Raw genomic sequence first — 26776 nt, forward strand, 5'->3', positions numbered from 1 at the left:
GAGGTCTCCGTGGCATGAGTGCAGCGCGGCACGTCGGCCCTGCTTGGGATTCCACACGGCTCCAGAACTCCTCACGCCAGAGAGCAGAGCAGAGCAGAGCAGGGCAGGAGAGGCACGGGGAGGAGAGGAGAGGAGAGGGGAGGAGAGGAGAGGAAGAGGGGAGGAGAGGAGGAGGAAAAGGAGAAGAGAGGAGAGGAGAGGGGAGGATAGATAGATAGATAGATAGATAGATAGATAGATAGATAGATAGATAGATACTTTATTGATCCCCAGGGGAAATTCAAGAAACTGGGAGGAGAGAAGAGGAGAGGAGAGGAGAGGGGAGGAAGAGTGGGAAGGAGAGGAGGGGAGGGCAGGCACGTAGAAGAGTGGGTAGAAGAGAAGAAGGAGAGGAAGAGAGGAGAGGGGAGAAGAGAGGAGGAGTGGGGAGGAGAGGAAAGGAAGAGAGGAGGGGAGAAGAGGAGTGGGGAGGAGAGGAGAGGAAGAGAGGAGGGGAGAAGAGAAGAGGAGTGGGGAGGAGAGGAAAGGGGAGAAGAGGAGGGGAGAGGAAGAGAGGAGTGAGCTGATTATACATTTAAATGACTCTGAAGCACGCCTCATCCTTCAGCGACACAAAGGCAAAGGCGTGGGGGACAGAGAGGGTGGCAGCAGGGGTGGGGAGAGAGGGGGGGGGGGGGGGGGTGACAGCATGGTGTTGTGGCCCCAGGAACTCATCCACCTAAGCATGTCATATAGACACAGCCATATAAAGGCTCTACATTGGAAAGGTCTGGCAGGTTCTGGGAGAGTGTGTGTGTGTGTGTTTGTGTGTGAGAGAAAGACAGTCTGAGTGTGATATTGTTTTTTTCATGTGTGTATTTTTGTGAGTTGGAGAGACCAGGTGAGCCGCATATAGATGTAAGTGTGAGGGTACAGGCTTCTGTGCGTCAAAGTGTGCGTGTTTGGAGTGTATCAGCAGTATTGGGTGTGTTGTGTGAGTATGTTCAGGTGTGTGTGTGTGTGAATGAGTGTGAGCATGTGTACTGTACGTGTGATATTGTGAAATAGATGTCAGAGGTAAGGCAGAATGCAGTTCTGCGAACTAGTAGCAAGATTGCGAGATTAAGTGTGTCTGTGTGTCTGTGTGTTTGTGTGTGTGTGTGTGTGTGTGTGTGTGTGTGTGTGTGTGTGTGTGTGTGTGTGTGTGTGTGTGTGTGTGTGTGTGTGTGCGCACGCACTTGTGTGTGTGCTGGCCCTATGTGTGTCAGTAATAGGTTGCATCCTGAGTGGTATGAGTCTAGTCAGTAGTAGGCAAACATGGCCTGGTTCCTGCAGGTAGACCAGTGGGCTGCAGATGTGACGGCTGCCTGTCGGATGCGTCTCTCTCCCTTCAATCGGTGCAGCTCCCTCTGATCTGATCCTCTCTCTCACCCATACAAATCACACGGCACACCCACCCACCCACACCGCCTCAGATGCCTCTTTTTCAACTGGTGGAGATGGGGTGGCTTGGACACAGACAGACAGACAAACAGACAGACAGATGGACAGAATGACAAACAGACCAGACAGAAAAACAGACTGACAGACGGGGAAAAAATCGCTGTAATTTCCCTTGTTAAATACAAAGAGAAGCTGAAGGCTGAAAGGATAATCAGATGGACAGGTAGATATATGGATGAAGAGAGATGGAGAGATAGATAGAGTGAAAGAAAAGGTACTACACAGAACTTCATTCTCTCTCAGTGGGAGGAATGGGACGATGGTGCTGATATACAGCACTGCTTTGTGAGTGGCCAATAGTGGACCTCAGGCGCCGTGAATGACAAGCCAGACCAGTGAGGTCTGAATGACATCCTATTGTAATCCAGTGTAAACCAGTACAGAGTTGGGGGTTCATTGCCTAAAGCCAGAGAATGACCTTAAAAGAGCGTAAGAAAGTGACTGGGAAAAAGTCCAAATCCAGTGTCATTCAGGCCTGTTCAAAGGGGGGCTTCAATGTTTAGAGGGATATAAAAACTGGAATGGAATCCATTAAAGAATTTCAGTTTAGGGCATCAAACTTAAGCTTGGTTGTGAGAGAGAAGAAGAAAAAACAAGTCTTGATCTAGTTTAATTTTTTGCTCCCGTCACAAAAATGAAAGCGAGAGAGTCAATGAGTGCAGTCGGGCGTTGGCTGAGTGCTTCTGTGCTCACATTAAAATAGTCAATTTCCTCCATTGTGCCTAAGTGGGCATAGAAAAGGAACCCAGCCTTTGTTTCCCTTCCTCTCCCTTACTCCCCCTTTTTTGTTCTCCGTCTTACTTTCTGTCTTCTCTCCATCATTTGGTTGAACGAGCACATTCTGCGTTCTTGGTTCTTGGCCTACTTCAATTAATGGTGGAGCCTTCTGGCCTTGTAATGGGGGGAGGGGTCCCCTTTTTGCTTTGAGGCTTTCCTCACCTCTCACCACCATCCAAATGACCACTCAGGGCTCTACGCTAATCCTCTCCCTGACCTCCCTACCCCATCCCATCCAGCCGGCCCACAGTGGCAAGGACGTCTCAATGTTAGCGAGCACAGAGCTAGTGCACACACACAGACAGACACACACGCGCGCACACACACACACACACACACACACACACACATACACATACACACACACACACACACACACACATACACACACACAAACACACACACACACACACACACACATACACATACACACACACACACACACACACACACACACACACATACACACACACAAACACATACACACAAACACACACACACACACACACATACACACACACAAACACATACACACACACACACACACACACACACACACACACATACACACACACAAACACACACACACACACACACACACACACACACAAACACATACACACACACACACACAACAGGAATAAACCCATAAACCCATGCACAGACAGCAGCAGATGCGCGCACACATATCTAAAGACCATCTTCTTAGTGCTTAAAAAAAGTGTTGTGTTTTGGACGCGGTCTGTTTACTCGAGGTCTGTCTACGGAGAGATTTGCGGCGAGTAAATGCTTAAGTGGAGAGTGTTTGGCTCCTCTTTGCCCAAATCTGGTGTGTGTGTGTTTTTTTTTCTTTTTTTCGCGCCGGTCTGTTCACGGGCGCGACAGCTCACCGAGTAGGACGGGTTGGACGAGACGGATGAGCGATGTGGCTGGTCCGCACGGTTGGAGGCTGAGTGTTGGTTGGCTCGCGACCTCCGGCACATCTGTACCTTTCGAGGAGATTGCGCTGATGGATTATGGGTCTTTAATCAGCACAGGGGGGAGGCCCCGACAATCTAGGTCTGGCCAACTTAGAGGACTCGCACCCTGAGGAGGACTGGATCTGCACTTCTTTTTTTACTTCACATCTTTTACTTCACTCTTTCTGTCTCTCTCACTGACTCACTCACACTCTCTCATAACGCCCCCCCCCCCCCCCCACACACACACACACACACACACTATTCAATGTAGAATATGCCTCCCCTTTCACACCCATGTGCATTGCCACATTACATCTCATAATGTTTCTCTGCGTTCAGACTCAAATTTGAACACTTGCTCGTAAGGCAGACGAACCAATGATACGTAACACATTACAAACCATCTGACCATCTGCATTGGGGAAAATATGTTTTTCATTTTATTTCCACTAATGTAGTTTGCATTCAAATGCCCAGCGCATTGGTTTTAATGCTGCAGCAATATATTGTTTACATTAGCAAATGTAAATAATTGTTTGATGAATATGCCTTTAAACCATATTTTCAGTGAAGTCACACATTCAGTCAGAGGTTAATTGGGATAGGTTACCTGTAGTTTGAAGAGGGGCACTGTCAACAGTAGGTACAGAAACAGTGCGTTGACTTGTGACTAGCGTAACTGTTGAATTCCCCTGTGGCATCCTGCCTTTCAAGCGCCTCCGAGTCGCACTATGCAGCGCTGACTGACAATAGGGGGAAGGACTGCAGATGAATAAATGCATGACACCAACCATTTTCAAGCCTTCCTTTTTTCCCCATTGCTTTGCCATGGCACATCTCACAAATAAAAGACTGAGGGTTGGCCACTGGAAGGACGTTTTAGTGGAAAATATTGTTTGTCAATGACTGGGATATTTCTCTTTTAACCCTGGGCTGCTGTTGAATGGATTTGAAGGGCTTTATTTTATTTTATGTACTGACGTTAGAGGTTGGTCATGGCGAGCCATTCTTTCTTTTCTCCTTAGTCAAGGCTGTATTTCTAGGAAAGTCACACTTCTTACAATTTACTGGACGCCTGTGTAGCATTTAAAGACATCTTGGAGGTATTCTGCATTCCAATGGATAAATTAAATAAAGACATTTTGTAGATTTTTTAAAATATGTTCACACTTTCATTCAGTCAATAAAGGCAGAATTTATACTAGCGGTATTTCTCCCCACTAAACCTTGGCATAATCATTGTATTTGTTTTCCAAAGGAACAGTGTGTGGCCATTCATTTATGCAACGTTTTGAGTGTTCAGGTCAAATGGTTAACCCTTAAAGCCCGTATTGCAGGTTAACCACCACTGTTGATTAATGAGTACATAAAGCACTCAATATATGTATATCATTTTTAAAAATTGTCTCCAAATGGTGTTAAATGCCAGTTTTTGTTGTTTTTAGCATTAGCGGGGTTTTTTTTAAGCAATTCGGTGATGACGTCACATTGGGGGCTACATGATCTGCGCTTCATTCATTTCAATGCATTCCAATGGACATCGCGGTTACACTTTCAACATAAAGTTTGTATATTTACACTTCGAATTTCGTCACAGCATTTATATCACAGCTACCCTATGATCTACCAATGGTAATAACGTTGCCTGATATCAATTTAGTATTTTTTTCTCAATTTCGGGAGGTCTCGTTTTGGAGGGTATGTTTTACATTAATTCCTATGGGAAACGGTCGCGGTTACACTTTCAACATAAAGTTTGTATATTTACAATATACAATTTACAATTTACAATTTTAGTTTAATGCAATTTTCTGAATTTGAGAGGTCTCGTTATGAGGCTACATAATGCGCCTATTCAGTTAAATGCATTATGCTTATAACGTTAAGACACTTTTTTTGTTACTTTCAGTGAACAGCACCGAGTGAAAGTCAACATTTTCTTTATATCTAGTGATAGTGATCATGTTGTTAGTTCAGATAAGTAGGCTACCGGGTAAACTTCTATGTATGTAACTTCTATGTAAAAATCTATGTATCTATAATCTGCGCTATCTACTGCTGAACACTCCCTTACTCGTCTCTCTTCCTCCTCTCTTGTTACTCTAAGGGTCTCAAGGTGGGCTTTAGCCTCCCCAAGGTGACGCTGTGAAATAGTACCTGCTTTTCGTATTATATTCCATTTTGTGATACCCAACAACATCAAATACAATGGATAACAGTTTAAATGTTTATTACCAACAAGCAAATTGTGCAAATTCGTTGGAAAATGAACCCTGCAACATGGCCATTAAAGGTATAGGTTTTTGAACATTCTAACATAAGATTCCGTTCCGCAACAATTGAAGGTTCTAAAATTCTATGTTGAATTCAATGAACCCAGATATTCTTTAGAATGTTCATTTCCCAACATTCCTGTCACACCAGTGTGACGGTACTCCTTTGGACAGACTGACGCTTTATCTAACAGCCTTCACCCACTACTGGGTACATTTTCTCTCACTGGGCCCTCACCGAGTCCACCTGGGTTGCAGGGGGCGTTGTATCGGTGTGACAATCACTCGATTATATTGAACTGGGGTTGTATGTCGGGCAGTGAAACCATTCTGATAGACTCCCACTGCAGCTTGGTGACTCAGTTGGGACTGCTGTGTCTACCCTCTCCTTATAGTAGACACTGTGCCATCTTTCATAAGATCAGATGGCTCGGCCTGTTAAAGAAAAGAGAACAAATACTGTGTCAAGCTGTTTATTTTCTTGTTTCTGTCATTATAATACAAACACAGGTTTAGTTGACTATGCTTTGGTTTATTAGAGCTAGATGGCTCCTATGGCAACAGCTAATTGGATGTGCTCCAAATGTACTCCAAATGCTATTTTGGGGCCAAGACATTTCTGTTTTGTGTTACACTTGTTTTCATCTCTTAATTGCTTACTGGACAAATAAAATATTTCCGGAATATTCCCTCCAGTCAGTGTTCGCTAGTGCTCCATCAGCAGCATGGCCCAGTAACTGGGCTTAATGTGACCAGGGTTGTCAGTGATCATTTTAGTAAACAAGTCCGTATTTGCTTTGTCAGACCCGCTGGAGGCTGGAGGTGTTTGTGTGTGTGTGTGTGGGGGGGGGGGGTTTCTTGCAGTTTGCAGTGTGTCCCTCAGGGCTTAAAGATGTCCCCGAACTAAACTTTTCTCCCTGTCAAGGCCGCACTGGCCAGGGGATGGAAATGGTTGCTAAGGGCCTTCTCGGGGAGAAATAGCAGCTGTTTCTCACCTCCCTCTCGTGCACTGTGGGCCAACTGAAGGCATTTCAGGGAGCAATTAGGCCAAGCGGTGTGATGGTGAGATCTGTTTATCATTAATGTGAGTTGAAGTGTCGAGGTGGAGACCTTCAGTGTCATTTGAAGATGTGCTAACGCTTAAAGGTTTTGGTGTGAGCTGTTTGTGTCTGTGTGAGGGGAAGGAGAGGTGAGAAGGGCAATGGAATGAGTATGGAATAAAGTAGCTATGGCTAAGTACATCCCAGATAGCTCTCTTCCATAATTCCCCCAAAAATCTGATCCCTGTGCAGCTATTGCAGGGTCTCTTTAGATAATAGAGTGAGTTATGTGTGTGAGTGAGTTATGTGTGTGTGTCTGTGTGTGTATGTGTGTTTGCGTCCTCACACACATACGTACCCATTTCCTTATTATTGCAAATTACAGGAGCCTTTGTGCATGCTGAATAGGGCAAACGTTTATTTGCACAGCATTTGACCCAGTTCATTTTCCAGCAATAACACCTGCACATTTGATTAAATTTAATTGCTGCACTTACTTAGCTCACTTTAAGGCAGTGTAGCATTTACTCCACTCGATTGCCTTCGATCAGCCTGGTTAGGTGTGCACGGGCGAGCTTCGTTTCTGAGTAATTATGATTAATTATCCACAGATAGATGTGTCCACAGAGTGGCAGCCAGAAAACAACAGATGTGGAAAATTGCAGATACTCTTTTATCCTGGCAAAAATAGCCAAGGGGAGATTGAGAAAGAAGACAAAGTTATACTGATAATGTTTTTAAAACTATTCTCACTTCCTTGAAAGAGGATTGCAAAGTTTGTCGTTTTTTTATTTTTGCTGCCAATGAAATTGATGGAGAGCGTGCACTGTGTTCTTTCGCCTGCCCTCAGTTTTTTTTCACACTTCCATTACTTTGGAGGTCACAGACGTCTGTGCTTCTGACAAGACGAGTAAGGAAGTGCACAGTTGCTATTCAACAGTTTCTATGGAAGATAAATAAATAACTCATCCTTTTTTACAACATGACTCTCTGTTTCATGCATTTCAAGGAGAACTCAGGAAGAGACTTTTCTTTCCTGCCTTTGACAGAGAGTGAGAAGTGTGGCGGTGATTACCACCGCAGTGCGCTAACCCGCCTTGGCAGTGCAAGTTCGCCGTCCCATGGGCAGTTTCATGAATACATATTATGACCTCCACCAGACACGCTTTAGCATTCCCAATAGCGCTCCAGGCTAAGTTCCTCAGACACCGTGGCACTGAAGTTACAACACATGACTCTTTAGCAATAGCCAAATCCTTTTCTTGTTCAAAGTGGAGCAACACTGCACAGGAAGCTGGCACACCTTGATTGAAATGGAAAAATAAAAGTCTGTTGTTGAGCTAGGGAGCCCGTGAGAATGGGGGCCTGTCATTAAGTAGTTTTATCCCGTCGCCCGTTTAAAAGGCAGTGCACTTTCAAGGTGACAGGTCTAGAGCAAGAGCATTCCACTGCTAATTCTGATGCAACGATGCCAACAGAAAAATAGACCCCTCCTGTGCCTGAAGCAGGATCCAACCCCCCACCCCCCCACCCACAATAGGCATGGAGGCTAGGCTCTTTCATTTGCACCAGATTGAGATGTTCTGGGTGTCATGGAAATCCAAAGGTTGCAGGCTAAACTGCTCATGATGGAATCCCAGAGAGCACCAACTAGATGAGTCTGTAAACATAAGAGTTGTTTTCTCTCTGCTTGAGGCTCATGAAGCATCTAGCAGTCTTGCACAGATGAGTAAAATGTCCCTCTATTTGCCTTTATTGTTTGGTGATAATTTGTTGAGAAATGCAATGAAATTGGAACATCTTCACAGTTGATAGCGTGTTTGTATTTTAAGATTAGTGCATCACTTGAATTTTATCAACACATAATGGCTTCTGATCTATTTAATGGTCTCGCCCACAGCAACAACCAACGAGCATCACAGTTGGCTATTTCTTTCTTGTGTGCATCAGACCATGTGCCCACTTCTTTATGAGGTTTGTGCCTATGTACTTACAACCCTTGGGGATGATTTGATGATTTGTACCCCACGGCTTTGCCCCAAATAAATAAATAAATAAAATAAAAGCCCCCTTATAATGACATGCAAATCACAGCTTAGGAGAATAATGACCCATCGCTTATCCTGGGTGGGGTACCTGGCGTTTTTTGAGGTGCCATCCGTCAGTGGCAGCCTCTTCCCCCCAGCACCACTCATGCAGGCCACCCTCACGATGCACGCAGCGAGCATAATGTCTCCAATAATAGCCGCCCATAGTCATGCTGCGAGCATTTAACACCATGCGGCCCGTTTTTACTCGTAATTGCCATAGCGACCACGGCAGCCCTGCCGGCCCTGGTGCATGATGACGGGTGTTAGTTAGCTCGGAGAGAGCGGGTTTGGGAGAGCTGTTTGTTGTTTTAGATTGTCATATTTATCTGCCGGATCAGTCTAAGCATCTTAAGGCTAGCTCTGACCGGATCAACAACACCAGCTGTCGCTTAAAAGTCTCCTCACTAGGGAGAGAGTGTACAGTCTGCTCTCTCTCTCTCTCTCTCTCTCTCTCTCTCTCTCTCTCTCTCTCTCTCTCTCTCTCTTTCTCCCTTTCCTTTCAGCATATTCTACCAATTAGCTTTTTCTGCCTGAAGACGTCTTTTCCAAGAACACGTTTTAAAAGCACTGCTAGCTGCCCTAGTAGTGTTTCCTGTGCGCCCCACGAACTTGTTCCCCCTTTCCTCTGCCGTATATTAATTTGCGGTGACAATAATGGAGGCGACGGGGCACAATTACTGTGAGGCTCATGAAGACAGATCGGCCTCTTAAGGGGCCCAGGCGACGTCTGCTCCTGTGTATGGGAGGTGTGTGTGTGTGTGTGTGTGTGTGTGTGTGTGTGTGTGTGGGGGGGGGGGGGGGGGGGGAGGGGGCATTGCACACGTGACTCCCACCTCCATCTCCACCACCCCCCTCTGTACACAAGCTCCCAAATGGGGAGTGCAGTTACCAGCGGTCTCCAATACCCACACAACCCTCGGACTTCAGTCCCCTGTGTTGGAGGAGAGGTTTCTCTGTGTAATCAACTCAGTGGTAACTTTTGCTCTGCCGCACCATAATCAATGGCATCATGTTTTTTTTTCTGTATCTAGAGAGACAGTTTGGAAAGCTGGACTTTTGTGTCTGGAAGTGATTTAAGGGTAAATCCATTGGCTGATTTTGTTTTTTTTCCCCCTTTGGCTTTCACAAACCCTGTAATGAATATTTAGTGCTTTAGCTCAGAACACCCCCTCATGAGGTTTTGAATTTAAAATTATCTGGATGTGTCATGAAGACACGGTTAATTTTTGTGGCATCCTAATTTGTTTTCATGTTGCGCCATTTTTACTGTTCAGCTCCTGTGCTTATTAAACATGCATAATTAACAAAATAGTTCTAACTTTGCAGGAAGTTTGATAATTCCTTAAACTGTGTCAATGAATTAATCACAAAACCACTAAGGAAAAAAAAGGTATTCGTTTTTCACACCACAAAATAATAAGTGATCTGGCAAACGATTGCTTTAATAATGTGATGCAGCCTTGTGTAGTGTGTTTGTGCTGCCGTCAGTAAGGGTTTAAGGGTGCACAGTTTTAAGCTAACAACATGGCTAAGCTTCTTTAGCGAGACCTCATTATGTTTTAATTTATCATTTAGCACGCCCCGGTAACCCTGTGCCCAGCTAGTCCCCAATGCTCCCAGCCTTATCGGAGACCTGTGAGCCTCACAGGGGACTCTTAAATCTCCCTTCGCCATCCCCACATTATGCGACTCCGCCGTGCTTGTTTCATTTAGCATGTTTAGCTTTCCCCCCCATTTTTTTGCCTTTACTGCAAATGTGACCTCACAGCAATTATGTACTCCCCAGGGGGGCAATTAGGAGCCAGTTATCTATTTTCGAGTGGGGAAAACGAGAGACGTGAGCGAAAAATATGTATTGATGCAGGGATTTTTGTTTTGTTTTGTTATTTCGGGTGAATTCTTGGTATTATGTGCTAGCTATCTTTTTGAAGTTCGCCTCTATTTTTTTTTATTTGTCGGAACACTTAAGGTATACCCTCATGCGATGCATATGTGGACACCTCTGGCTGTACAGATCAATCTGTAGAAATGCAAATATTCCCCAAGGTCACATTGGCCTTAGTGTGCCTTTCTCTCATCCAGCCCTCATGTTTCCAGTAATAGCTGTGTGAGGTTGAAAGACTTACCAAAAATCAATGATCTTTTTTTTTATGTATTTATATATATATATATATATATATATATATATATATATATATATATATATATATATATATATATATATATATATATATATACATACATTTTTAATTTGTTGCTTGTCTCTCTCTCTCTCTCCTCCCTTGACAGATGCAAGTGCAACCTTCACGCCAACAGCTGCGTGTTTGATAAGGACAAGCTGAGTTGTGAGTGTGAGCACAACACCACGGGGCCTGACTGTGGCCGCTGTAAGAGGAACTACCAGGGCCGGGCTTGGAGTGCTGGCTCCTATCTTCCCATTCCCAAGGGCACTGCCAATATCTGTGAGTTACTCCACACACACACACACACACACACACACACACACACACACACACACACACACACACACACACACACACACAAACACACACACAGCCATGCACACAGAGAGGGATCTATGCCTTTAATGAGATCAGCAGGTCTTTGAGCACAGTCTTGTGTGCTGTGAGCTGGTGTACTGTAGCATACCGTGTACTGTCTTCTCCTTCTCCTCTCCTCTCCTCTCCTCTCTTCTCCTCTTTCTTTCTCAGTCCCTCTCTCTCTTTCTCTCTTTCTCTCTTTCCCTATCTATCTCTCCTTCCATCTATCTATCTATCTATCTATCTATCTATCTATCTATCTATCTACCTACCTATCCAATCAATCTAGCTATCCCTTAGCAGCCATCTTGCTGTGTTTCTTGCTTGTTTATCAATGTCATGTAACTTTTGTTGGCTACTGTGCAGAGCACTGGCAGAGCAGTGTTAGAAATATCTCTATGAAGTCAGCCCTCTTGTATTGTGGAGCTAAGTTGTGGCTGTCACTTTGGCATGGATGTCTCTGTGTTGTGAAACAAGCAGGCAGGAATGAGATTGGTATTTTATATTAAAACCATACACTGCGGTCTTTTTCGCCCCCTATTATTATCTGTCAGCCTCGGTCTGTGTCTCTGCATTTTTCGTATAGAAATATAGTTGGTCATTTAAAACTATTTCTGATGCACTCACTAGGTGCATGGTAATGAACTGGGATGACTGACTTATGTGAAATAAGAGTTAAGAGAGGTCTTAGTGTACCTGCATGCCACAGGAAAAAAACAGCTGTCAAATGTTTACAGTCTGACAGGGGGACTGATGGCCTTTAGAAATGTAATGCGGTCCTAAGAGCTTCCATACACCTTCCAGGCAGCTCAGTGCTGTCCAGATGGTGACTGATGGCAACTGTAGGCCCCCTAAACACCACGTTATCCCATAAGTAAGTGGCTGCCATTAAATCAATGCCATATGTTGCAGGGCTCAATATGATGCCATTGCCTTATTTATAACATGTTTAGAACACATTAATAACTTCTTGTTTGTTGTTTTGATCTCTACCGTTGCTGGTTTGTGTTTAAGCATATCTAGCCCTGCCTCTGTTATGGTCCCACTGCCATGCAATATTATACGTTTTGGGAAAATTCAAGGCATCCATAACAGAAGTGAGATTGACAGGCTGATATTAAATGAAAGCCCCCCCCCCACACACACACACCTCCTCAACCTCCAACTGCAGTAAGCTAAGAATCCCAGAATCCTTCACTTCCCATAAGTCTGTTATTATGCTCTGGGTCTGGGCTGAGTAAAGAGAATAAAACTAAATCTATAACACAATAATGCTATAGTCTTTGCCCCTACCTCCTCCTCCCTTTGGAATAAAAATAATATATGTCTCTGACAGAAAAGTCTCCACACTCGATTTGTAATTCTAAAGACCTGATCAAACTCTTTCTCACTTTTTTTTGGTTTGTGATATGCCAAGCATATGGTGGCCCCTATTGAGACAAATTAGGGCGAGATGGAAATTTAATTAAGATTTAATATCTTTTTATGATATACATCAAGTCGTCTGATGTGGTAATGAGGGCAATGAATCACGGCAGCGTGTGATGCTACGCGGCGTCCCTTCGCCGCTACCCTATAAATATATATGTGACTGTCAGATCTGAGCCCACCAATAAGTAAGCTTTCTTCCTCAGAGGACGCAGGTCGAACTGACGGAGAGGAGGAGTGGGACGTAGAGGGGAGAGGGAGAGAGAGAGAGAGAGAGAGAGACAGAGGGAGGGAGCGAGGGAGGGAGAGAGAGAGAGAGATGACACCTCCACAAGAGAGTGAGAGATATAGAGAGAGAGAGACAGAGGGAGGGAGCGAGGGAGGGAGGGAGGGAGAGGTGGATATCAGTCTCTGTCACGCCTAGTGCAGCCTGCTGGGAGGGACAGGCGCTGTGTGTCGGTGGCAGGGGGGTGAGGAAGGCGTGGAGATGAGCAGAGGAGAGGAGAGGAGAGGGAAGAGAAAGAGAAAGAGAGGGATCAGGTTCACAATTACTCCTGGCAGTCCATTTCAAGGCAAGCCAAGAGGCAGCAAGGGAAAGCACCGCTGTTTTGTGTATTTATCGCCCGGGAAGAATTTATTCTTGAAGTGTTCTATCCTGCCAGAGCTGCTTTGTCTGGCCCAAATACAATTGGATACATTGGACATTCAGACATGCCATAGAACATTCTGTTTTCTATTTAGTATGTAGAGCACTAAAGGGAAAACATTGTCTTGAGTTTGTACAATCCAATCTATACATGTATGTATGTATGTATGTATGTATGTATGTATGTATGCATGTATGTATGTATGTATGTATGTATCTATCTATCTATCTATCTATCTGTACTTGACTATTTGTATTCTGGAGAACCTGTCTTGTCTTCAATGTCAGAAAATGTAGAGCATAATATTACATCTTCAACCACAGAATCTACTTTCCCTTGGTGATGACTACAAGCAGCCATCTGAGCGGCTGGACAGTGTGAAGCGGTCTTCTTCTTCGTCACAGACTTGCAGACTTGTGCTGTGTCCACACTGTGTTCAGAGGTTTGGGGAAATGCTATTGACTACGAGCCGCCTCGTTCGAGTGGGCTCAGACTGTGCTTGTAACACTTTGAATAAAGCTCAGCTGGCATTGTGGCATTGTGAATCAGCCAAGGATTTAAGCGTCCAGCTCGGAGTGACACACAGTGCAGATTCCACACGGGGAGTTAACACTCCATCTTGACCTTGGCCCTTGGCCACAGGGATAAGATACTACAGTAGCTTTTACATGTCAGACATGGTACAGCTTTTTTGCCATTCAATTATTCACTGTTACAGTTGTCTTTATAGTGCAGAACCCAGCTAACAAGGTCTAAAAAGATTATATTATGAGAAGATATGCAATAGCATCCAGATTGGCATGAAGAAGAGTTTTTTTGGGGGAAATATAAAGAATGACTATCAGATAGAGAGAGAGAGACACAGAGAGAGAGAGAGAGAGAGAGAGAGAGAGAGCAGGTACAGAGACAGAGAGACAGAATAAGTGATAAAGGAAATAAGTAATGGCAAAGTTGAATGCTCCATATGACAGAGCATCTGTTGATGGACTTCACAGTGTGAGTGATCTGCATGAGTGTATTCTGCAGCTGATTGCAGATCATGGCCTTTCTCTCTCGTTGCGCTGTGTGTGTGGGGGAGGGTGGAGGAGGGAGGGAGGTGGATTTTTAATTAGTGAACATTAGTGCAGAGCTGCCAGATGTCAGTGCGTCTCTATGCCATTGTTATCCGTGCGTCCTTGAATCAAAAAGCTGCAGTTCAGAGGCGAAATGCAGGACAGATGTAGATCCCCCCTTCCCTCCACCCCTCCATCAGTATAGAGATAACAGTAATACAGTAATTAGAATAGCATTTTTAAAAATCCAGATAGGTTATTAAAAATCTAGGTGGGCATCAGTGGGGACGATGGCACTGGTCAGCATCCCCTGGCCAAAGGCACGCATACACAATTACAGGCCAGATGCAAGAAGAAAATACTAAATACTTTACTTTCTCTGTCTCTCTGTCTCTGTCTCTGTCTCTGTCTCTGTCTCTGTCTCTCTCTTTAAGTGTGTGATCTTGAACTGTAATTACCGTTGTCCTCTGTATTAGTCTCTGGAGCACACAAAGCTTGCGGTAATTACAGCACCGGCAGAAAGGCCAGGTGGCCATCTTGTTGGCTGTGCAAAAGGGAGAGGTGTGTGTGCTTTTTTTTGTCCAAAGGACGTATGCATTATCTGATTTATTCTGTTCAGCGAGTTTGTCTCCTGCAACCTCACTTACTCCCGCAATCCAGCAGCCACGGCATCTCTGCCAGCCCATCTTCCCAGGGTTGTTCAAGTGCATTTATTTTCACTCTTATTTTATTCTCTTATTTATTTCTTCTGCATTTGTAGGAGCAGGCAGAAGCGCACGCACGCTCGCTCGCTCTGTGTCAAAGTTGCAGTCTCTCTCACTCTCCCGCTCCCATTCCCCCTTTTTGGGAGGTGGCTGTTTTATGCTCTCATTATTTCCCCCTGAGACCCATCGTGTTGACTTTGTCCCCCCCCCTACCTCCCCCCCCCCATCCCCCATCCCTCTCTCGCTCTCTGCAGCTGCAACGGTAATCTCTCTTTCAAATATTTGTTTCTTCCGTCTCAGGATTTCTCCACCGAGCTCCTGTAGTCACATTCTCGGAATCTTAACAGCGGCGCGCACAGACTCGGCGCAGCCACTTTAACACTTGCCAGCTTCAATACATATCTATTCCGTTCTCCTTCCCTGCCTCGAGGCGTTCCGATGGAGCGGCAGGGAATATTGTGGTACGGGCCGGCGTAATTTCGCTCCAGAGGAATTCCCGTGGAACTGCTCAGGGGTGACTGGCGGCGTGGTGGCGTGGCTGGGTGGGATGTTCCCCGGGCCTTGGGCAGCCACACTGCACTGGCAGGTCTTGTCACGGGCACAGGCGAGCGGAAGCATGATGATGGATTGCCAGGAGATGACGGCAGCCAGGGAACGTAATTACCAACTTTGCCCGCGGTTAAAATTTAGGAGATAAGCACCCCCTCTCCCTTTTCTCTCTCTCTCTTTCTCTGTCTCTCTATCTCTCACAGTCTCTCTTTCAATCTTTCTTCCCCTCGCTCTCTTTCTCTCTCTCTCTCTCTCTCTCTCTCTCTATCCCTCTCTCGCTCTCTCTTCTTGCTGCACTGAGCAGGTGCACAAAAAGCAAACATCCAAGATATTGTCAAGGTCACCATAGGATTTTCTTTCTAAACACCATAATGAGGCCCACACTAGGTATCTGCGATCATTTCAATGACACAGGCAAAAACAAGGAGAGTGAATGAAATCAACAATAGTGCAGCCTGGGGCGCCAAGGTGCTATTTCCTCTTGCCCAATCAGAGGGTGGTTAATTGGCAATTTGGCTGTCCAGTGAAAGGCGAGCATAGTGGTTGTATTCTGAGTATTAGCCAATGGTAGTACTGAGAGGGAGGCATCTGGGCCAAGAGAAGACCTTGATGTAGGCCAGGACCGATCTGGTGCCTTACCCAGTGAGGGTTAATTGCCTTCTGTCAAGCACTGGGACAACACTGGTAAATGGATTGTCAGCAAAACACGTGTCTAGGTGTGTTTGTGTGTGTGCGTGTGCGTGTGTGTGTGTGTGTGTGTGTGTGTGTGTGTGTGTGTGTGTGTGTGTGTGTGAGCACAGGGAAGGTGAGGCAGGAAAGAAAAATTGTTTTCTGTTTGTGTGTGTTTGTTTTTTTTGTTATTCTGTTACCTATTTTAATGGAAAAATACACAGGTTTATTTGGAGGTAGGGAAATGCAGTTCAATTCTTTTGCCGACAGTGTTTTTTTGTTGTTGTTTTTTTTTTTCAAATGAAATATGGATGACAGATGATGATGGAGTTACAGTGTCATTCAGGGGTTTTGTTGTTTTGTGTGTGCCTGTGTGTGTAGGTGTGCATGTGTGTGTGCGCGTGTGCGTGTGTACTACCATGGCTGTGTGTGTGTGTCTGTGTGTGTGTGCGTGCATGCGTGCGTGTATCTGGGCGTGTAAGCCCTTTTCCCCTTTTTTACAAACACGTACACAATATTCTTGTGTACCTCGTGCATGAGTGCACACACATATGTATACAGTTCATAGATCTTTTCTAGTGTTCCCACCCGAAGCTCTCATTTCACCTGTCATCCTTGCCGCCCCACTCGCTCCAACGAGACGGCCTGATCTCGAAGGCCCAGAGAACAGATGATAAAAATCAATGGAGCGCTCCATAAACATAAGCAGTCCTAATGCGCTCCCTACGACCGCAGCGGCCAATTAGACGCCTGCCACGGGGGTTGTAATAGAAGGCACTGGCCAGGAGCGAGTGAGATTGAAAATGATTGTGTTCGTGGATTAATCTAATGAAGTGACACGAGATAGCTAGCATCTGTCTCGAGGCTGATGCGTGTCCATAAAGCAGAATTATGCAGGCTAACGGCTCCAACGGTTCAGCATGGTGGAGGCTACGCTATGCTTAGCATGGTGCAAACAGTAAACACACATCAGCACAAAACACACAAACAAATGTGCACGCGCACACACAAACGCGCGCGCGCGCACGCACGCACGCACACACACACACACACACACACACACACACACACACACACACACACAAGTGGCCTTTTCTTTGTTTAGTTCGGAGAAGAGATTTATAGCACAAGCCTCCTCATGTGTGCATGAGGTGCTTGTAAAGGGGGTGTATTCTATTACAGGCGACTGTTTAGCAGGTACGGATAGCAGCGTATGCATTTCTGCCATTTCAGCAGCACTTTCCTGTGCTTATGATTTTGTCATCATTTCTCCACAACACGCCCCCACCTCCCCCTTCGGCCTCCACCCTCCGCCCCCAACCCTTTCCCCCCACCCACCCACCCACCCACACCCATTAATGGCAGAACTGCTGAAAATGTCCCTCAGCGGCTGTGTTTCTTGCTTACTGTTTACCAAGGACGTGTGAGTCTTGTTGGCTACAGTGCGAGGCAGGGCAGTGGTGTTTACACAGGGGTCGGCGAGGTGCTAGAAAAGTCTCCATGAGTTCATGTATTGTGAAGGACAGCATGCAGACAGACAGGCAGGAATAAGATTGGGATTTGTTGTTAAGGCCATTCTTTCTCAATCTGTCCATCTATCTATCCATTCATCTATCTACAGTGTCTATCTGTCCGTCCACCCATCCACCTATCTATGTTTGTCTCATGCTAATTTTGTGTGACTTGTCTCTTTGCCCTCTCACCCTGGCTCTGGCGCGATGTGCTGCAGCGAGAATGTGGAGGTGCCACCTCCCCCCCCCCCCCCCCCTCTTCCTCTCTCCCCGGCTCATATACCTCATTTTTCACCCCCAAAAAGGTCATGAAGTTGGCCCCTAACCATCCCTGTCAAGCAGCGATCAAAGGGAGAGAGATTAGGAGATGCTGCCTGGATCAATGGGCACATGGTGTGGGCCCTAGCCCACCCATCTACCCATCTACTTGCCTGCCTGCCTGCCTACCTGCCCATCTCTGCTGCCGGGGGCCCATGGAGGCTCCCCCCCCCTGCTGCTCCAGATCCAACATGGCGAGGAAATCCTCCAGGCACCCTAAGCGCAGTGGGCCGCTTGGGCTGTTTGATGATGGCTGGGTGCCAAGGCAGAGTCTCCTCACTGAGAAAGGATGTGGGCGAGAGAAAGAGAGAGAGAGAGAGAGAGAGAGAGAGAGAGAGAGAGTTATGGATATGAAGAACAGGCAAGATAAAGTTGACAAAAAAGTGAGATAAAGGCGACGCTGAGGAAATGAGGACGGATGGGTGTGAGGGTGACGCTTTGGCCTCAGATGCTGTCATTCCTCTCTTTATTCCCCTTATGTACTGCATGTGGACGCCCACTTACTTATTTACTTGTGCCTTTTTTTTTCTGCTGTTGTCAGGCTTTGTTCCGTGTTTCCTGTACACGGCCCTCGTGTGGTTTGACACGCTGAGAGGCGTGCGCCTCCAAAACCCGCAAATTAGCTGAGCCGAGGACACTTTTCACAAACCATCAGCACATCTTTCGCCCTGCTACCGCTTGTGTAACAGGCCGGCCGCGCGGTCAGAAAAAAAAATTGGAGTCCATATGGAAGTCGTGGCTCCCAACGCCCTGCAAATTTCCCTCACACATGCAGATTTGCCTTAAAATGCGCGTCAGCCTGTCTTTGTGTGCTGTGCCGTTGACTATTTAGCTGTACACTCACAGTTGGATGCCTTGTACACAGAACGGCGTGACAGCTGCAAATGGTGCATTAGAAAACATGATTGATCTCAGCCACCGCAGATTTCCCCAGTGATGTAGCATCTTTACAATATGATTGAATCCATCTGTGTAATGTTTGTACATGTATTCGTCTGAGTAAACATCATGTAATGTCTTGTCACTGAATGATGAAGGATAATGATGATGATGATGATGATCACTGACCATGTTTCTCTTCTTTTGTCTCCCTCTCTTTTAGGTGTTCCAAATAATATTGGTCCAGTTAGTAAGTACTTTAATACAAGACAATAACAAACAAACCACTGAAGCTTGGCTTTACTCTTTTTGTCCCACAAGTCCACTTGGTGCTAAGTGTTCATTTCTGGCTGGTGTAACCCTTCAGTTAGTTCACAAAGTAAGAGATCACCTGTAATTGAATTGGAAACATTAATTAGCTGCTGGTTCATTTCAGTTTCCAAACAAACACCCACATAGCTCGCGGGCCAACTGCCGGTTGTGTGGGCGTTCTAATTCGCATTCAGAAACGACAGCCAAGGCTGATGTGTGCATGCTAAACTGCCTATTGTTTTTTTTTTCTTTTCTTTTTTTCATTATATTTTATTATATTTTATTATTTTTTCCGCATTTCTGTATGCATTATAAATAAATGCCGCACTGGCTTATTGAAGTTGGAGACCTCTCCCCCTGTATAATGCTGGAAAGGTCATTTAATATGAGCGATGCTCTGCCTGACTATTATCAGCAGCGGCCAGAGGCCTCCGGAATGCAGACTCTCCGCGATGGGGAGGCTCGACAGGAAAAGAGGGAGAAAATACGAAGCGGCAGAAATATTGAACGAGTCAAAGTGCAGTGGAATGCCGACTTCATTTTCTGTCTTGTTCCTCAGTGTGTCTACTCGCATATGACAGGCTGTGCAGCCAGCATGTAGTCTTTGCTGCGAGGGCGCTAACAGAGTCAGAACAAAAATCATATAGCAAAGACACCAAAGATGTCCTTTCCTCTCTTGTAGATTTCTTGTGACATTTTACGTTGACCCAGAGGTCACACTCTGACAGAAGTAAAAATTGAGGTTAATCTGGTATTTTCCACAATTCTCCCCTTTTTGCCGCATTTTTTTTTTGGTCACACATCTACAGTATGAGAAAGGGTTGCAGTCAGAAGTCAGAAACGAACACCAAGACCAAGTGCTCTCTACCTTCCCTGCCTCCGTTGCCTTGCTGAGTATTATGTCCTGTGGCCTGTGCATGTGAGCTTTGCTATGCTGTACTGTGCTGTGCTTTGCTGTGCCATATTAGAGCTGCACGCCCATTACAAATTTTAGTCAATTACCTCACTAGCCTACCCTACATCACTCAATCATTCACACCCCTGACCTACACGGAAGAATCGACATTGCTGCATGTCCTTGTCTACTTCTCAGGAAGGACTGACTGAACTATTCTGCTTTCTTAAAGCCACATTTTTGTAAGTATTTGGACGATAGTGCAGTAGTAGTGAAATACAGCAGGGTAATCTCCAGATGCAATCTCTTGCCAAGGGAAAACACCCCACACCATCCCCCAAAACCCCATAAAGATTCTATTCCCATTCACTCTTCATAAATCTTCAAAAGTGGATTTCCAGAGGAAGGGGCATCAAAATCATAAAACCTAACACCTGAAGAAAGTGGACAGCACATTTCTTTTTTGGATGCATCTGGAGGAAACGTCTTGCAAATTCACACAGACCTTGAGGGGAACACCCAGGGTAGGGGGAAAAAGAGAGCGCTGTAGCTTTTCCTCTCTATTGCTGTCTGAGGGTAATTGAATTCCTTATTGACTTCTCTCAATTCTATTTCAAGTTTATTAAGTCAGACAGAATTGCCTAATGCAGACATTAAGGCAAAATTAATATTTTAAAATACCATTCTGCCAGCATGATATCGCATTTCATTATGGGAATGGCATTGATTAAAATCTGTCATTTCTCATTTGGGTGCTCATATCCCCGAATCTCCCCCCTCAACAAAAATGATTAAAACTAAACAGATGTGATAAATATCAGATCTAATCAATCAATTAATCGTCTTTATTATATTTTGGCTCATTATGTCTGGTGTCTATGTGTGGAAAGAGAATGTACATGACAACAGCCCCATGTGGTGTTGTCCTGTTACAGCGGACACCTGGTTGTCTTGTCAACTGGAATTCTGGGTGTTCCTTGCAAAGCTGTTCTCCCACAGCTAAAGCACGATGGCAAAGTGAGTCCTTTCTGCATCCCGTTGGTCACCAGTGCTCCATTTCCCTACTTAATATGCAGCCCCATTTCCGTCGCTAATCGCTGTGTATATAACGTCTGAATCGCAGGGCATCAAGTCTTTAATTTCATCAATTATTCTTTATTTGTTCATTTCTTTTCTGGTTCATGGAGCTTGATCTGAAAACACACCCCGATTTTATGTAGGACTATGGTTTTAGAATATGAACTTCACAATTCTTATTATACATCTAGAAAATACGTTCTGCAAACACAAGAACACAATAAAGATCACACAATCACAAGTCACAAAAGAATGAGAAATGAGGCCAGTGAATCGGTTCTTTTTTGAATGTATCCTCTGTGTTTGGTATGTTCATGTGTGCCTGTGTGCATGCACCCTGCCCTCACCACCCCTCTTGAGAGAGTAAGGGACAACAAACTCCATGTGATTGAACTTCATTATCCCTCCGACCTCATTACACCCATTCCCCCCCCCCCCCCCCCCCCCCAGCCATTCAAACCCACGGCGGTCATTCACAGAACAGAGCAGCGGACCGCAGGCTACAGGACATGGGAGGCGGGTAGAGGAGGGGGCAGTTTTTTAGAGGAGCGGAAAATCTGCTTTTGCTTGACATAGCACCATTTCACCAACCAATGCATCCCCTTCTCCACCACCACAACAGCTGGCAACTCCACCCCCCCCCCCCCCCCCCCACCACCACCACCACAACAACATTATTTCCCTGCAAAGGAAATAAAGAATTGTATGTAATTATGAGGTTATGCTTCACAATCAGTCATTTCCCTCCCTATTCGCAGCATCCCACATTATTAATTCATTGTTATTCTCCTCCTAGAAATACACTGTAATTAGATATTGATTGAATAATCAATTTGATGGATTGAACAGACATCTCCCAACAGCCCTAGATCAACATATACACAGCACTGCATGTGTGTGTAAAGAATGGTGGAAATAGAGCCATAAAAAGATGCCGGTGATGGCCGGTACACATTAGCCATTAGAACACTCTGGCCATCTCTTGTGTCCCATTTGTGTTTTTTGCTTTGCTATCATTACCATCGATGCTGAGAGAACGTTAGTTAAGACATGGAACTGCACAATTACATACAATGTCTGGAGCCGTGTGCTACTGCTCTTGGGTGGCCTGCATCTATTGCTCGTTTCTCTGTCCCGGCTTGGCAGTCACCCGTCGTGCAAGAGAGTTATGCGTCAAGCCCCAAGCCAGAGGTGTTTTTTTTTGTCTAGATGTCTTCTATGTCCACACGTCCAGCCTTTTTCTAGACATGATTCTTACCCTAATGCATCTGATGTGCAGCAAAACTCCAAAAAAAGTGCATCCTAATAACTCATGGTTTCTCCCGATTGCATGCAGTTCGCCAGAATGTCTCGTCCCTAGGGGTTGCTAACCGAAATCAAGGTAGGATACACTTCAAACTCAGATGAAATCTCTTTAACCCCATCTGCCCCATACACAGAATCTGGGCAATGGAAATAGCCTTCTTTTTTTAATGACTTGTTTGAAATACGGTATTCCTCTGATCCAATGGAAGGTAACTACAAAGGAGTATAACTCAAACTGCTTTAGCTCCTAGTTTCTGTCCAGTTGTATTACTGCTCTGGAAGACTCTGGAGTTTTATCCTTCCCTGTGCACCCAGCAGCTCTACCAAGGTTCCGCACTCTGCATCTCCTTTACAATCTGCTTCATAGTCCCCGCAGTGCCCCCAGCCTGCACAGTGGCCCAAATACAGCCCCTCACCCCCCATCCAAAATCCAGCCAGCCAGCTAGCACACACAGCCCTACCCATGGCAGCCAGTATCCCTCTGATTATCCCCTCATTCTAATTAGCCGTGACACTCTCAGGGATTGGGAATCCTGTCCCGGGATGTGGGAAGCTGCCCAGGGCTTTCACTAAGGTTTTTTTTTTTTTTTCTCCCTCTCCCTCCACACAGATTTAGTTCAGGCATTCTCCCTCTCCCTCCACACAGATTGAAATCAGGCATTCTCCCTCTCCCTCCACACAGATTGAGTTCAGGCATTCTCCAGATAATCCACGGTGCATAAGCAGTAGCTGACAGGGATATGGAGTGGGGAAAACAGAAGACATGGTGGTGGGGAGGGGGGGGGCACCTTATTTAAACAGCTCCCAAGATATTAAGGCTTGTCATGTCAAATAGAAAAAAAAAGAACATTAATGAATTCAATGGCTAAAATGCATTGATGGTGAAAGAATAATTCCAAACAGGTTTATCAGACCACAGAGATGTGGCTAGCTTGGCTGGTGGGAGAAGGGGGTGGGTGGGGTAAGAGCAGGTTTTGGCCAGTTGGAGCTGGGTCCTTGGAGTGAGGCTGTGAGAATAGGAGAACGCCACGGGTGGCTGCTGCAGGAACAGCTAAAGCCTTCTGTGTCCCAGTGGGGGCCGCCTAGCTGCAGTGAAGAGCCAGTCATGCATACCCCTCACACTTCAAAGTTTGTCATTAAACCAGTAAGGGAGCGGGTTGTCTGTGCCTCTGGGCGCATGTAATGGCATTGTCGTGACAGTGTTTCGTGACTTGGAGCATAAAAGGGTGTGATCGCTGCTTGCTGACTAAATTAGACAAAGTGAGGTCCTGACATGGCGATGTACTGAAAACGACCCAGTGTGTTTCTATTTATAATCTCACTTTTTTTTTTTTTTTAAACTTGTTTTGAAGCCAAAACTTGAAAGCTAAGACACGACTCGACAAAGCACGAACAGAAATGTCATTTTCTTCATGTGCGCTCATAGTATCTGCACTTTAAATGCTCATCCGCCCCACTCCACTTCACAGGAGTTGGATGTAGAATCACATCACTTACGTTCAGCTTTCTTTATAAAAACAAGTCTCAAGTCTCAGTCTCAAGTCTCAATCTCAATCTCTTTTTATTTGTTTCCTTTGATTTGTCCAGTAGCTCCGCAAGTTTCTTTGTCAACTGTCCCCTCAGTCCAAGTTGCAAACAACAAGAGAGGTAGGACTTCTGCGATTCATACAGTGTTCCGTCCACACCCCTACGTCCACACCCTCTGTCTCCGCCTGTGGTGTCCAGCGTCTCTCCCCACTGTATGAATCTGGAACGATCCTTGTGTGTCGTAGGACCCCCCCTAACGTTAAGCCTTCTTTCAACCCCACTACTAATCCACAGTGTCCCTCAGATGTCTTTTTGGCCGTATCTAACACGGGGCGACTTTGTGTGTGTCTTTGTTCAAATCGGAAGGATTGCTCAGGATTTGGTCAACCATGAAGGTCACCTTTTTGGAAGGTTTTATTGTTGCAGTGTATAAACAGCAATAGCGGTGGACCGCATAGACATACTGTAGTACATGCCAGTGTCCAGTTGTCCAGTCCAGAGTGACCATCTGACTAAAGGTTTTTAGACCATTTTTAAAGTAAAAGACTAACTGATATACCAGTGTTGGCCGCAGCGTCCAGCCCTCTGTCCAGCGCAGCTGTGAAGGCGTTGCAGAGACAAGTCTTTTTTTCTGAAGTGGTTAAGGAGCTAAAAGGGGTTGGGGTTGATGAGGCTTGACCTCAATCCACATCTAAGTAATTAAAATCCCCCCACCCCCACCCCCCACACACACACACACACACACACACAACCTTCTAAGGATAGACATCTGTTAGACTGTGACACAAGACAAGCACTGTCCGTTCACTCCTACCGACACATACTGTACACACACGCTCACACACACACACACACACACACACACACACATACACACACACACACACACACACACACACAGAAAGAGAGAGTGAGAAGCACTACAATACACTACACTACACTGCACTACACTACACTACACTACACTACACTACACTACACTACATTACACTACACTACACTACACTACACTACACTACACTACACTACTCTACTCTACACTACACTACACTACACTACACTTCACTGCACTACACTGCACTACATTACACTACACTACTCTACTCTGCTTCTCAATCTCCACACGTCAGCATGACAGCGTGTCCAAGACTGAGCTTTTGGGACTCAGATGGCCGCGCTCCACACCAGGCTTTGGGAAGTAGTCATCCTTGACCACGGCACAATCCAACTTGACTCACACGGCTAAATCCAACTGGACTCACATGGGGAGGCTGTGGATGATATATTTTTTGTCTTTCTCTTTCCATTTGATTTCTCTCCATGTTTATCGTTATCACTGCTGCTTCATGTTCAGCCCATCCACTCATCGGGTTACATTCACATCACGTCTCAAATCTGCATCTGAATTCATATTCATACAGTACTGTACGTGTCCATACCCTGTTTAACGGTCAGTTTAAGTCAGTGTAGGTCAGCAGGTCCAGTCTTTGACACATGCTGAGGGTTAGCACTGATCGTCCACTACGCTAGTCAAGTTCCAGCTCCTTTTCTCTCCCCTTCAGCGTCCCTCTCTCATCTTCCTCATCAGCTGAAATCAGGCCGACCGGCCTCATGAGAGAAAGGTGTGGTGTGCCACCGATGTAAGTTTCAAACGGCGGAGACCTCAGGTCCTCGCCACGTTTGAAACTTACGTCTGCTCGTCATCTGACCTCCTTGTCTGGTCTTTCCTGTGTGGCGTTTGTCTCTGCTGCTCTGGCTTCTCTCTCTCCACCACGTGGACAGCGTCCTCTCTCGCTCTCCTTCCTCCTCCCATGCATTGTGGTGTTTCTCTCTCTCTCTCCCTCTCTCTCTCTCTCTCTCTCTCTCTCTCTATAACATGCTTTCTCCATGAGTCTCCAAGGTGATCTGACATCTAACACGGCTGGGCTGGATGTGGCAGAGTTCCGCTCGCTTGCACGCTCACTTACTCACACCCTCTCTCTCTCTCTCTCTCTCTCTCTCTCTCTCTCTCTCTCTCTCTCTCTCTCTCTCTCTCTCTCTCTCTCTCTCCCTCTCTCTCTTTCTCGATCACTCTCCAACTCACTCTCACTTCCTCCCTCTCTCTCTTTCTCCCTTCTCTCTCTCTCTCTCTCTCTCTCTCTCTCTCTCTCTCTCTCTCTCTCTCTCTCTCTCTCTCTCTCTCTCACACTCTCTCACTCTTATCGCCTTCCCAAACCATACTAACCTTGCATGTCGTGACTTAACAAGAACAAATCCGTCTGACCTGCCTTGTTGGATCACATGCAGACACCATCACACGCACATACTGCCTATGAATGACACATATGGCCTGAACGCAGGACACGTCTCTCTCCTCTGCCCCCCCCCCCACCCACCCCACCCGGTACCCCCCACCTCCACCCCCCCATCCCTCCCTCCCTCCACCCCCTCCCTGATTCCTCTCCTTCCCCTTTGCAAGACTGCGAGTGTTTCAACCACGCCAACCGGTGCAGCTACATCGAGCTGCTAAACACGGTCATATGCGTGGGGTGCAAGCACAACACCAGGGGACAGCATTGCCAGTTGTGCAAGCAGGGTTTCCACCGCAATGCCTCAGCTGAGCTCGAGGACGAGAATGTGTGCATAGGTCAGTCCCCACACCCCACCTCACGCCACCCCCCCCCAGCGTCCATTACCCCTCATCCCCCAACATCCACCCTCACCCCATTGAGCCGCTGTCATCGCTTGACTCTTTGCTGC

At 45.9% G+C, this 26776-nt stretch overlaps 1 protein-coding gene across 5 annotated transcripts in view; it reads left to right on the forward strand.

Moving 5' to 3' along the window:
- The window catches only part of ntng1a (netrin g1a), a 99596-nt gene that overhangs the window by 59915 nt on the left and 12905 nt on the right, over positions 1-26776 (forward strand). For 2 of the 5 annotated variants that reach the window (XM_042068718.1, XM_042068717.1), the window contains exons 4-6: positions 10914-11086; positions 19145-19171; positions 26496-26663. In XM_042068718.1, the coding sequence (XP_041924652.1) occupies positions 10914-11086; positions 19145-19171; positions 26496-26663 (368 nt within the window). Of the gene's footprint in view, positions 1-10913; positions 11087-19144; positions 19172-22541; positions 22587-24100; positions 24311-26495; positions 26664-26776 lie in introns of those variants that run through there. The other 3 variants (XM_042068721.1, XM_042068719.1, XM_042068720.1) reach the window with 3 other exon arrangements.

This window comes from Alosa sapidissima, chromosome 17 (assembly GCF_018492685.1).
Source record: "Alosa sapidissima isolate fAloSap1 chromosome 17, fAloSap1.pri, whole genome shotgun sequence".
Lineage (NCBI taxonomy): Eukaryota > Metazoa > Chordata > Actinopteri > Clupeiformes > Clupeidae > Alosa > Alosa sapidissima.